The following is a 12782-nucleotide window of genomic DNA, read 5'->3' as shown; positions in this document are numbered from 1 at the left end:
AAAAAAACGATCTGTCAATGTCTCATTCACCCAGCGGAGCAGAAAGAGTTAAATTACATTCTCTCCTACACCATGTGACTAATATGGCCAATGTGATTAGCTGTGCCTTTCAGGGAGCTCTGTTTAGTTTTAGCAGCGGCAAGCCTGCGCTGCAAGGACATGCAAGGAGAGGAGGACGGCAGCAAAAAGGAAGAACCTGCTATAAAAAAGTATTTTTCAAAGAAACCTGTAAGATTCTTTACAAATCCTACCATGTGGATTCATGGATTTTTTTTTCACATTCTGTCTCTCACAGTTGAAGTGTACCTCTGGTGCAAATTACTGACCTCTGTCATCATTTTAAGTGGGGGAACTTGCACAATCGGTGGCTGACTAAATACTTTTTTGCCCCACTGTATGTCCTATTTGTCAGGTGTCAGAAGAACCAACACAGAGAGTAATGGTGACACAAGATCACAGGTGAAATTGGATGATGACTTGTTGGTTCATGACTGTATTTGAAGCACATGTGTGACTGCATGTATGTGGAATGTCTCACTGTTATTCATCAGGTGACAGAGGCAGCTCTGCCATGTTGTAGCTCAGAGGTGAAGAGGCGAGGTCACAGGTGACTGACTGATGGTTTGGTGCTATAGTATTTATTATCACGACAGTTGTTAGGCTGCTGATGTAAATTGATTCTTTAGTGTACATTTGACAAAGAATCTGAATTGACATTTCTCACTTTTTATATGGCACAAATCAATGTGTTATTTTATCAGGTGGCAATATGTCCTAGTGCAGTCAGAGGGGAAGAGCCAGGGCCAAAGGTGAGAATCAGAATCAGAATCAGAATACTTTATTGATCCCTGGGGGAAATTAAGCACAGAATAATAATTTTAATCTCAGGATAAAATGCAGGTACTGAGGATGAAAGAAGCTTCAGTGCTCTCAGAAGACTAAAAACATGGCTAAGGTCAACAATGACTCAAATGAGATTAAACAATGCTGCTGTATGTCCACCAGGACATACTGGACAGTATAGATGTAAAACCAATATGCCAGCAGTTTATCTCAGTTAACGAGAGGAGAAGGCATGTGTTTGGCTGCTTCACATACACTGTAAAACCCAATAAGTTAATTTTACTCAAAACTTTTGGTGAAACTGATTACATAAAATATTTTAAGTAACTAAAACTTAAAAATAAAAGTTAAATAAACACACTTTATTTATTAGCTTTAGATAAATATTTTTAAGTACCATTGACAAATGTTTTTATGTTATATCCACATTTTTGGTTTAGTACTCTCTACTTGATATTTTGAGTTTCAAGTACAAATCTAGCTCAAGTAACTTTAAGGAATTAATTTTTAGTTTCAAAATGTTAACCATTTTAAGCTAATACAACTCAAAAATTTAAAATACAAATGCTTGTAATATCCAAATCTACTGTGTTTTGAATTTGATATAAAAAAAAAGTGCCCAAAATAATTACACTTGTAAAAACATAAGACAGAAAATATAAATTCAAGTTACAAATTTATTGAGTTACTTTAACACATAGCCTTTCTAACAAAAAGCCCAAAGACATAAATCCACCACATTTTATAGGGAATAATGTCGGAAATTTTGGCACAAGGTTACAATATTAGAAATAAAGAATTTCACAACATGTTTTAAGAGTATTCAAATTTGATTAACACATGAGTATGGCCTTTTTATTAAAAAACAAACAAAAGGAAAAGAAAATCCTGCATTATTAGGTGGGAAAACCGAATGAAAGTTATAGTATAGTGCAGCTAATACACTGAAATATAATTGTTAACCTTTTTAATATGCCAATACTGTGGTTATGCAAAATGCACATTTGTAGAGTGCAATCACAGTCTCAACAACAAAGCAATAAAACATTAAATAGAAAAATACTTCTTTAGAGACATAAAACAAAGTGTTATAAACCTCCTTAGTGCCTTATGTCAGTTATGAATAGTTCAGGAGGAACGTTCCTTACGTGACATTCAAGATCCCACCTAGAAGCCAGAAATGTAGTGAGATTGTCCTTCATTTTCTCTATAGATTTACAGTTATCTAACTAAAAACACAATCAAAATCAACTAAAAACACAAGTGATGATGGGGGAAAAAATAAATTAATAAAATAAAAATCACCCCTTTTACTTTGGATGTGGCTTTTAGATAATGAAGTATGAAACAGAGTCTGCAAAGATTTCTTTATTCTATTCTCTCTTTAAAAAAAAAAAAAAAAAAAAAAAAACTTATCCAGACTTGGAAACATGATAAACTGAATTACTTGCTTTAACAGGCACTTGAGGGCTGTGTAAGAACCCTGGACATTATTCTGCTGCCAAAAGATCATTTTTAAGACTCAGCACTTTGGGCTTCAACTTCCCACCCTCCAGACCCATCAAAACGTTCTGAATGAAGTCAAAAATGTTGGCCAAACATTTTGGGTAGCTTAGGTGCAGGGCGTAGGTCAGTCCAAATATCACTAGAAATGCATCAGCCAGGGTGGTGAAAACAATGATCATGTTACCCTCGACCAAAACTGCAGTCTTCTCAGGGCAGAAGAATGTTGCATCGCTGGAATTGGCTCTGATCAGGACTCGTCCAAGTGGCACTTCACTAATATCTGGTCTATCAGAATGCATCATCTACAGAAAACAAAATTACTTCATGTTAGTGCATTCAAATTCAAATTTTATTTGTCACGTACACAGTCATACACAGTACGATATGCAGTGAAATGCTTGGACAACTGCTCGTGACCTAAAGAAAACAAAAAAAGGAAAAGGCTATGAATAAGATAGGAAATAAATATGAAAAATTAAAAAGGGAAATAAATATGAAAAATTAAAAAGGGTAAATTTTACTAGGAAGGAATAAAATATAAATTAAGGTTAAAAATGAAATAACTGTACAACACAAATTAGAATGAAGGGTAAATTTAACTGGGAAAGAATAAGATAAAATATATAAATTAAAGTTGAATTTCTCTTAGTTTCATCTATACAAGTCACATTTCTGGATTATTACTAGCTCAGAAATCAATTGTTTGAACAACAAAAAAGCCACAAGATTTGAGAAAACAAACTGACAAAAATAGTACTTTTAGTAAAGCAAAGTCATACCTCTTCGTAGCAATAACAACAGAAAGTCAATAGGAGTTATATATTTTTTTCATTTGTACAGTGATGTATGGTTGGGCTAGGAACATTATAGAAGGTCTACACACATTAAAAACATGTAGTGTTTCCATTATGTGACATGGACACTGTTGTAGACAGATCCAAGCATGGAGATGCTTCTCAAACTGTCAAAGTGTCATAATGTTTTGAGAAATCTAAACAAGGATGCTACTAAGATATTGTTCACAACTTTGTCCAAAACTTACATCCCATGTTTTGATGAAGGTACAGGTGTCTTCGTACAAATAGGCAGAGAGGGCATGAAGCACACCAGCACTTTGGGCATGGATATCAGCTTGTTCCTACATCACAAGAAAATTTTTATTTTAAATTATTGGCTAACCTAGTCAAGAATGGTAATTAAAATTGAAAAATTGATCAAATTAATTAAAGCTCAAAAAACAAGACAAAAACCCACTAACCTGGAGATTATAGCTTCTGAAGAGCTGAGACAGGACATCAGACACGTTCCCTGTGCAAACAGCTTTCTTTCTGAATAAGCTCTGGAGCCGGGGAGCATGTTGATCCAGCACAGCATAAAAGTGGTTTTTCAGGTGAAGGTTTGTAATCCTGTGGAATTCTGCACAGATCTGAACACACAGGATACATTTGTGTTTACAAGTTTCAATTAGTCTATAAATCTTTGCAAAATACATCAAAATCCTTACACTCCAAAGGCATAATTTGTTCAGACAGGCCAGATAACAGGAGTTGATATAAAATACATCTTGTTAGATACATCTATATACATTCTTACCTGGGACTGGGTGTCATATGCTGTGGGAGTGTCTGGTCGGGCGTGGTCCAGGTTCCTGTCATTCGTCCCTGGGGGTGGAGTTGGCCAGCTCATCACCTGTTGTCAATCTCCGGGGCTCCACCTAGAGGGTTTTTAAGCCGGCACGGCCTGCCACTCCTCGCCAGTTCATCCTGCTACCATCTGTGGTAAACTCGCCCTCCTCTGAGCTCTGACTCTGTATATCTGGACCATGGGTTAATGTGTTTTTGTTTCCTGTATTCTTCAGATTCACCACCCGTCGCACTCATCAGTAGTGCTGGTTTGGTCTCCACACCTCTTCAACCTGAGCCTGAGGTTGGGAAGAGTCCCACAGCTCTGGAAAACCTCCTGTGTTGTACCAGTGCCAAAGACTTCACGCCCCAAGGACCTCAACAGCTACAGGCCGGTGGCTCTGACATCCCACCTGATGAAGACCCTGGAGCGGTTGGTCCTGGCTCAGCTTCGGCGCCTAATAAGCTCATCACTGGACCCACTTCAGTTTGCCTACCAGCCTGGCATTGGAGCGGATGATGCCGTCATTCACCTCCTACATCGTTCCCTCGCTCACCTGGAGACCGCTGGAAGCACTGTGAGAATCATGTTCTTTGATTTCTCCAGTGCCTTCAACACCATTCTTCCCTCGGTTCTAAAGGACAAGCTGGTGAACTCTGGAGTGGACCATCACCTCACTACCTGGATCCTGGACTACCTCACCGACCGACCACAGTATGTGAGGACTCAGGGCTGTGTGTCGGACAGGGTCGTCTGCAGTACTGGGGCCCCACAGGGAACGGTTCTGGCTCCGTTCCTCTTCACCATCTACACTGCAGACTTCTCCCACAATTCCACCCAGTGCTTCCTACAGAAGTTCTCTGATGACTCTGCAATAGTCGGCCTCATCACTGATGGGGACGACAAGGAGTACAGAGGTCTGACCCAAGACTTTGTGGACTGGTGCCAGCTGAACTACCTCCAGATCAACGCCAGTAAAACCAAGGAGCTGGTGGTAGACTTCCGCAGGCACAAGCATTCTCCACTGCAACCACTGAACATCCAAGGTATGGACATTGAGGCTGTGGACAGCTACAGGTACCTTGGTGTTCATCTGAACAATAGACTGGACTGGACTCATAACTCAGACGCCCTCTACAGGAAAGGGCAGAGCAGGCTGTACCTGCTGCGGAGACTCAGGTCGTTTGGAGTGGAGGGCCCACTCCTGAAGAAATTCTATGACTCTGTTGTGGCTTCTGCTATCTTTTATGGCGTGGTCTGCTGGGGCGGCAGCATCTCTGCTGGGGACAGGAAGAGACTGAACAGGGTGATCCAAAGGGCCAGCTCTGTTCTAGGATGCCCTCTGGACCCAGTGGAGGTGATGAGTGACAGGAGAACGGCGGCTAAGCTGTCATCCCTGATGGACAACATCTCCCACCCCATGCAGCAGACTGTGACAGCACTGAGCAGCTCCTTCAGTGGGAGACTGCGGCACCCACGGTGTGGGACGGAGAGATTTCGCAGGTCTTTCCTCCCCACTGCTGTCAGACTCCATAATAAAGACTTTAACTGATCAAGCACACACATCCATACATATGCAATAATACTAAGTGCAATAATCCTTTCTGTCATCGTTGTATTTTTACTCAGTTGTATATAGTATTTGTATTTGTATTCTATTTTTATCTTATTGTATATTTATTTTATTTTATTCTACTGTATATAGTATTTTATTTTATTCTATTCTGTACAGTTGTGTACTGTATTTATTCTTATTGTATTCTAATTTTTGCCTCATAACTTTTGCACTGTCCACTTCCTGCTGTGACAAAACAAATTTCCCACGTGTGGGACTAATAAAGGTTATCTTATCTTATCTTATCTGACACAACTGAAGGATCAGCTGGCTGTGCACGACGAGCCGGCCACGTTTGAAGCGCTTGTCTCTCTTGCTCTCAGGATCGATAGTCGACTGAGGGAGAGAGACGCTGAGAGGCGGTCCAGACCCTCTCCGTCACTGTTTCGACCCGCGGCCGTTTCGGCGTTACCCCCGTCGCTTCCGGTGACATCATCCGTCCGTCCTCGCTCTCCTTCCCCTGAGCCTATGCAGATTGGCCGCGGTCGGCTCACTCCTGAGGAGCGGGAGCGGCGTTTCCGAGCCGGAGAGTGCTTCTACTGCGGAGGAAGCGGCCATCGCATCGCTGTTTGCCCGGTCCGGCCAAAAGGCGTGGCCTGCCGGTAAGTCCGGGGTTACGGGTGGGCAGTGTTTTTAAGAGTGATAAACCCCGTCTTTTGCTTTCGGTTTCGTTGATGTCCGGTACTAGGGCTCATTCTCTTTGTGCTCTCGTTGACTCCGGGTCGGAGCAGAATTTGATAGATGCTGCGGTGGCTAAATCGTTGAATTTGCCCCTCATTCAGCTCGAGCCTCCGATCCCGGCCGCCGCTTTGAATAATGAGGTGTTCGCGATGATCACTCACCGGACCGCGCCTGTCAAGTTAGTCACGTCAGGTAATCATCAGGAAGACATAACTCTCTTTACCACCTCTTCCCTTGACGTGCCAGTGATCCTTGGTTTTCCGTGGTTGCAGAAGCACAATCCACACATTGACTGGGCAGGGAAGAGAGTAGCGAGTTGGAGTTTGTTTTGTCTCGCCAACTGTTTAAAGTCAGCACTGCCCTCGGGGGCTTTTGTTTCTCCTCCAGTGGTTGTCTCCCCCCCTGACCTTACCTCTGTCCCTCCTGAATATCATGATCTACAAGAAGTGTTCAGTAAGGACAGGGCTCTGTCGCTGCCTCCTCATCGGCCCTATGATTGTACTATTGATCTCCTCCCCGGTGCCCCTCTGCCCTCCAGCCGTCTCTATAATCTGTCCCGTTTGGAGAGGGGGACTATGGAGACGTACGTCCGGGATTCGCTGGCGGCCGGTCTCATTCGTCCTTCTTCCTCACCGGTGGCCGCTGGTTTCTTTTTTGTTTCTAAAAAGGATGCGTCGCTCCGGCCGTGCATTGATTACAGGGGCCTTAATGCGATCACGATTAGGAACAGGTATCCCCTGCCTTTGATCAGTTCAGCTTTCGACCCCCTCCATGGGGCCACTGTCTTCTCTAAGTTGGACTTGAGGAACGCGTACCACCTTGTCCGCATAAGGGAGGGCGACGAGTGGAAGACTGCTTTTAACACTCCTCTGGGGCATTTTGAATACCTGGTGATGCCGTTTGGCCTCACCAATGCCCCTGCAGTCTTCCAGGCACTGGTGAATGACGTGCTCCGGGATTTTTTTAATGTTTTTGTGTTTGTTTATCTGGACGACATTTTGATTTTTTCTCGGTCCCTTGAAGAGCATCGTGTGCATGTCCGGAGTGTGCTGCAGCGACTGTTGGAGAACCGCCTTTATGTGAAGGCCGAGAAGTGTGACTTTCATGTCTCGTTTCTGGGCTACCTACTGGCGGAAGGGCAGGTGAAGACGGACCCTGTAAAGGTTAAGGCAGTAGTGGAGTGGCCCGTTCCTGGTTCGCGTAGACAGCTGCAGCAGTTCCTTGGCTTCGCGAATTTCTATAGGCGTTTTGTCAGGGACTACAGTCGGGTGGCTGCGCCTCTCACTCGCCTTACTTCCTCCCGGGTCCCCTTCGTTTGGTCCCCCGAGGCTCACTCGGCCTTCGCCACGCTCAAACGGCTTTTCACTTCGGCTCCTGTTTTAGTCCATCCTGACACGAGTAGGCAGTTTGTGGTGGAGGTTGATGCTTCAAGCGTGGGGGTGGGGGCTGTGCTGTCTCAGCGTTTTGGTCCTCATGGCAAGCTCCAGCCCTGCGCCTATTTTTCTCGACGCCTATCTCCTGCCGAACAGAACTATGACGTTGGGGATAGGGAGCTCCTGGCCATTAAGTTGGCTTTGGAGGAGTGGCGCCACTGGCTGGAGGGGACGGAACATCCATTCATCATCTGGACAGATCACAAGAATCTGACTTATCTCAGAACGGTTAAGAGACTGAACTCCCGCCAGGCTCGGTGCTGTTGTCGGCCCCTCGGCGGTCCGTCTCAGGCTCCCGGCCTCCTGGCGCGTCCACCTGACGTTTCACGTCTCTCAGGTCAAGCCGGTCCGTAGCAGTCCTCTGTGTCCGCAATCTGTTCCCCCGCCTCCCGCCCGGCTCGTGGACGGTCATCCGGCCTATTCGGTCCGGCGGATCGTTGACGTGCGCCGCCGTGGTCGTGGTGTCCAGTACCTAGTGGACTGGGAGGGGTATGGGCCTGAGGAGCGTTCTTGGGTTCCCCGGTCGCTCATTCTGGACCCGTCCCTGATTGCTGCATTTCGTTCCTCCCCTCGCAGGGCCCGGGCTGGGGGGTCGCCGAGTGGCGGCCCTTGAGGGGGAGGTACTGTCATATGCTGTGGGAGTGTCTGGTCGGGCGTGGTCCAGGTTCCTGTCATTCGTCCCTGGGGGTGGAGTTGGCCAGCTCATCACCTGTTGTCAATCTCCGGGGCTCCACCTAGAGGGTTTTTAAGCCGGCACGGCCTGCCACTCCTCGCCAGTTCATCCTGCTACCATCTGTGGTAAACTCGCCCTCCTCTGAGCTCTGACTCTGTATATCTGGACCATGGGTTAATGTGTTTTTGTTTCCTGTATTCTTCAGATTCACCACCCGTCGCACTCATCAGTAGTGCTGGTTTGGTCTCCATTCTGTTCTTCCGTCTGCTCTGAACCCAAGGATTATATACTCCACTTCTCCTCAGCCTGCCCTTCAGTCCGTATTCTCCACCTCCTTGGAATCTGGACCGGACTCTCCACACTCTTGACCCTCTCTGGAATACTCCCACGGCAGCCCTTTTCCCGCCTAATAACTAGGGTCTCCAAGTAAGCCCAAGACTATCCACTGGCACTCCGTACCTCTGTCCCTTACTCGTTTTTTTCCATTCAGTAACATCTCTCTCCTGTGTTTACAGAAGTTCCCGTTAGAGTTCTCCCCGTGCTCTACGCCGGTCTCTCCGCCCACGGATTTCCCTTAGTTTCTGCGTATGGTTTCTGTTAAACCCAGTTCTGTTCACGTTTTGTTCTTTTCAATAAATTATACACAGTTCGAAGCAAATTGAGTCTGCTCTTGAGTCCACCGCATTCTCGCCCGTGACACTGGGATTTCAGAGTAGGCCAGCAATCCAGGATCTGACCTACTGGTAGGTCATCATTGATGATCTCTTTGCATTGCAAGGCCAAAGTTGTGTGCATCAGCTTTGTAATCAGGATTCTTTTCACTTTTCTCGACTTCATCTACAATCTGTAGTCTTAGCTGGCCATGGTAAACAGCATCTTCACCCCTGAAAATTTACTTCTGCCCTGGCATGGACATAACAGTAAAACACAGAAGACACAGAGAACAGAAAAGACACACAACCAAGGAGACACAGATGAAACATAACCAGCCCAGAACTCAACTAAACCTTAACTAATAATAACAACAATACAAGAACTTCACCTCATTTCAATATAACATAAGAAAGCAAAAATACAAAATAAACTCAAAATGCTGTGTCACAGACCCAGCCCCTGACAGATAAAAAACTAAGTCTTTCACTAATGAACACTGGGCATCAGAATAAAATAAAACGAAAAAATAACTGTTTGGTAAATATATTATTGATGGATTCACCCTTAAGCTAACCTAAAATAGACCAGGCACAACAATTTTACAGTTCAGAAGATTCTACATTTCAACTTGGTATACATAACTATTTGCAATGTAAACCAAGTTCTACCGCCTAATTATGTAATGATTAATCACTGCTTTTGTAAGTATGTCCTGTGCCTACAATTTTGCTGCCCCAGTTTTAATATGTACAACTCCAGAGAACTAAACGTAAGTTTTAAGTTCCACCAGTTAGCAAATGGGTTAGCCAAAGTCAATATCCACGTATGCGCTAAGTGTGAAGCAGCGCAGCAGTGCATATTGATTCAACAATTTAACCACAAGGCAGTTTATAATCTGCAAATCCAGAAACGCCTTCAAAAGACTTCTTTTAAAATAGTAAGAGATTAGAAAAGTTATTAACACATTATTAGTCCCAGCAGAGGCTGGGACTAATAATGTGTTATACTAAATATGAGCTTATTAGCATAATTCATGCAAAACACTTTGGGGCCAAGCCAACATGGATAAAACGACGCATGCATGTAATTCTTAAATGCCTGCTAGAGTTGTACATTTATGACGATAAAAAACCCATATTACAACGGAGAACTATAGTTTCAGAAAAAATAAAACTTACCACAAAAGCGCTCCTGAAGATGCTGCAAAGGCGGTAAATGCAGCTAGCCAAGTGCAGAGCGTTAGCTGTTCCAGTTCAAAAGTCCGTAACATACCATAGCATGCCCTCCTTTATCCAGCGTCAAAGGCAATGCCGCAAAAAAACCCTTGACAAATGTTTTTATTTCTGTTCGGATATTAACGTTCCACAAGTTTCTTTCGGAGTAATGAGCGGGCATTCGCACTCGAAGCGAGGAATCCAAGATGGTTGCCAGCACTTCATAAAGAAACAGGTGGCGCACGTAGGTACGTACGTAGGCACGTAAGTGACGTCAGTGTTAAAACTCAAATTATTTGAGGGCAATGCCAGAAACTAATCAATATATTCAAGTACTAATAACTTGAAAAACAAACTTGTTCAAACTACTCAAAAAAATAAAGGTGTATGAACTTATAACAGGTTTTTAAGTAGTTGGAACTCATTTCATTTATCAACCTATTACTATTCGGTCTTACAGTGTAGTGGACGTTGAGTTGTTGTGTGGGACACCAGTAGTCCATGTTGCTGTAACCGTAGTTCATGTTTAGAATAAAACATCCCAGCTCACTGAGTTGATCGGGGCAATAGTGCCTAAAATGTTGCATAATTTTGCTGAGAGATCTTTTACTTTGTGGTAATCTTAGACGAGTAGTTTTATGGACAAAACCCACCAGGTCACTCAGTGTTCCCTTAGTGCTGATGTATCAGAGATGTTGGTGTAACTGAAGTAATGTTGTTAAGTCCTTAAAGTCATATTCTTTTATTGTCACACTCTATTTTTATTTTTGTATGATACCTGAGTTATATGGAATATGGCTGAAGTAAACTAAAGTCTAAAATACTTAGTCATTCATTTGTTTAATAGTAATTTAACATTATATAATTCACATATAAAACTATGAATTGTAATTTTAAATGGTTTAAAAGCATGTAGAATAGCATATGTAGGCAAGTATATTTCTCCTTTATTTATCAAGAAGCAACGACAAAAAGGGAAAAAAAGAAACGGGGCAGGTTCGGTGGTTGAACCATCCGTCCCCACCAATGCCAAAACCAAATCTACGCTCTTGGGTACTTTATAAGCTACATTACATAGAAGGGAAAGCTTTGTCATATAAAGCTCTGGGAAGGGTGAAGGGAGGAGTTTGATTTTTCATGTTTCCAGTAGGAAAAAAAATGACAGAGTTTCCAGTAACAGCACGGTTGTTTATGAAGTGCATGTTAACAGTGCAGGCAGCATAATGAAAAGCCAATTATATTACGACAGCTGTGAGACATAAATTCATTTTACTGACCTATTTTAACACCAGAAATACCATTAAGCTCTCATTAAAGACCACAACATTACAAAAGTATAAAAGCAATGTGATTTCTTTTTAGATTGATGTACTCACTTGAGTCATATTTAATGAATATATATATTAAATAAAAAATAAATAACTGTGTGTCGTACTTGTTGCTCTATGTTATTCATTGTATGAAAAAGAACCGTGAGCCCATATTTTTCCCTAAGTAGAGCCTCCAGTTAAGTCTTTATATATTTTTGAAATTTCCAGGAAAACTGTTATATAATTTATGCATTGGGACATTACTGTATATGTAAAATATCCTGTAAGAGTTTTGGAAATGTATCTCTTTGTTCCAAACAGGATTTTGCAAAGTGGTGTGTAAAACATGAACTTTCAGCAGGCCAAACCAAATGAATCCAAGCAAAGATCACTGAATCTGATTAAACATCAGAGGGGAAAAGCACTTCAGAGCCTGGAAATCATCACATGTCAGTAAGCAAGTGGCAAATAAAAAAATAAAATAAAGATGGTGCTTTAGAAGAACCGCCCAGACAAAACCTTGTGTTGTTGCTTCTCCTGGAGATTTGAGATTCACTGGTCATAATGATGAATGCACAGCCTGAATCTTAAAAGCAAAATCTTAAATGCACATGAATCTGCTGAAGGAGGTACGTAGGATGTCGACATTTTTAATCTATTTTAATTTTTATATTTTTGTCGATGTTGTTTCTTTGTAACATATAAAAGTTTTTTAGATGTTACATTCAGTGTTTTTTCTTTAAACTTTTATTAGTTGTTGTTGTCGTTCACTACGTTTGTGTAATTTTTTAATGCACGTTTTAGAGCACGTTAACTGCCAGTGTGGATACAAATTGTCTTATTAATGAAATAGTGTGTTTACAGATTCTAGATTTATTTTTTCACTCTGCTTCTGTTCAGGCAGAATGTGGCCTTGGTCAGCCATACAGGGAAAATTAAAAGAGTCAGTGCTGCACAGAGTGAACAGCTCCGCTGGGGTTGAAAGAAAGCGGCCGTATGTCTTCTTTAAAAGTCAATCTCTCCCTCTTGTGTACTGATTAAGGGACCTTATTGGCATGTACATCTGTATTAACATGGCCATTGGTGACCCTGCCTGTGTGTGTATGTGTGTGTGTGTGCGTGTGTCTGTGTGTGTTCATGTGTGTCTGGCCAGGCGAGGCGCGAAGAACCCCGCCAGATTGATTCACAAAGGGAAAGGACTGCTTCACGCTTGTCACAGGGACTCAGCAG

General features: G+C 42.8%; 1 protein-coding gene across 1 annotated transcript; it reads right to left on the bottom strand.

Moving 5' to 3' along the window:
* Window positions 1-2150: 2150 nt before the first annotated feature.
* On the bottom strand, window positions 2151-9297 carry LOC146693236 (uncharacterized). Its single transcript, XM_085479049.1, has 5 exons — window positions 9073-9297; window positions 7635-7639; window positions 3608-3775; window positions 3392-3487; window positions 2151-2651 (listed from the first exon to the last, which is right to left on the bottom strand). The coding sequence occupies exons 1-5, from the start codon at window positions 9209-9211 to the stop codon at window positions 2334-2336; spliced, it is 726 nt and encodes a 241-aa protein (XP_085335175.1). The 5' UTR covers window positions 9212-9297; the 3' UTR covers window positions 2151-2333.
* Between the last annotated feature and the right edge of the window lie 3485 nt (window positions 9298-12782).

The sequence above is a fragment of the Copadichromis virginalis genome, linkage group LG14 (genome assembly GCF_057382275.1).
Source record: "Copadichromis virginalis isolate Kocher_CV1m ecotype Utaka linkage group LG14, C_Virginalis_male_GT1.1, whole genome shotgun sequence".
NCBI lineage: Eukaryota > Metazoa > Chordata > Actinopteri > Cichliformes > Cichlidae > Copadichromis > Copadichromis virginalis.
Note: the sequence above shows the minus strand (reverse complement) of the source record. Positions and strands in the feature narration are given on the sequence as shown.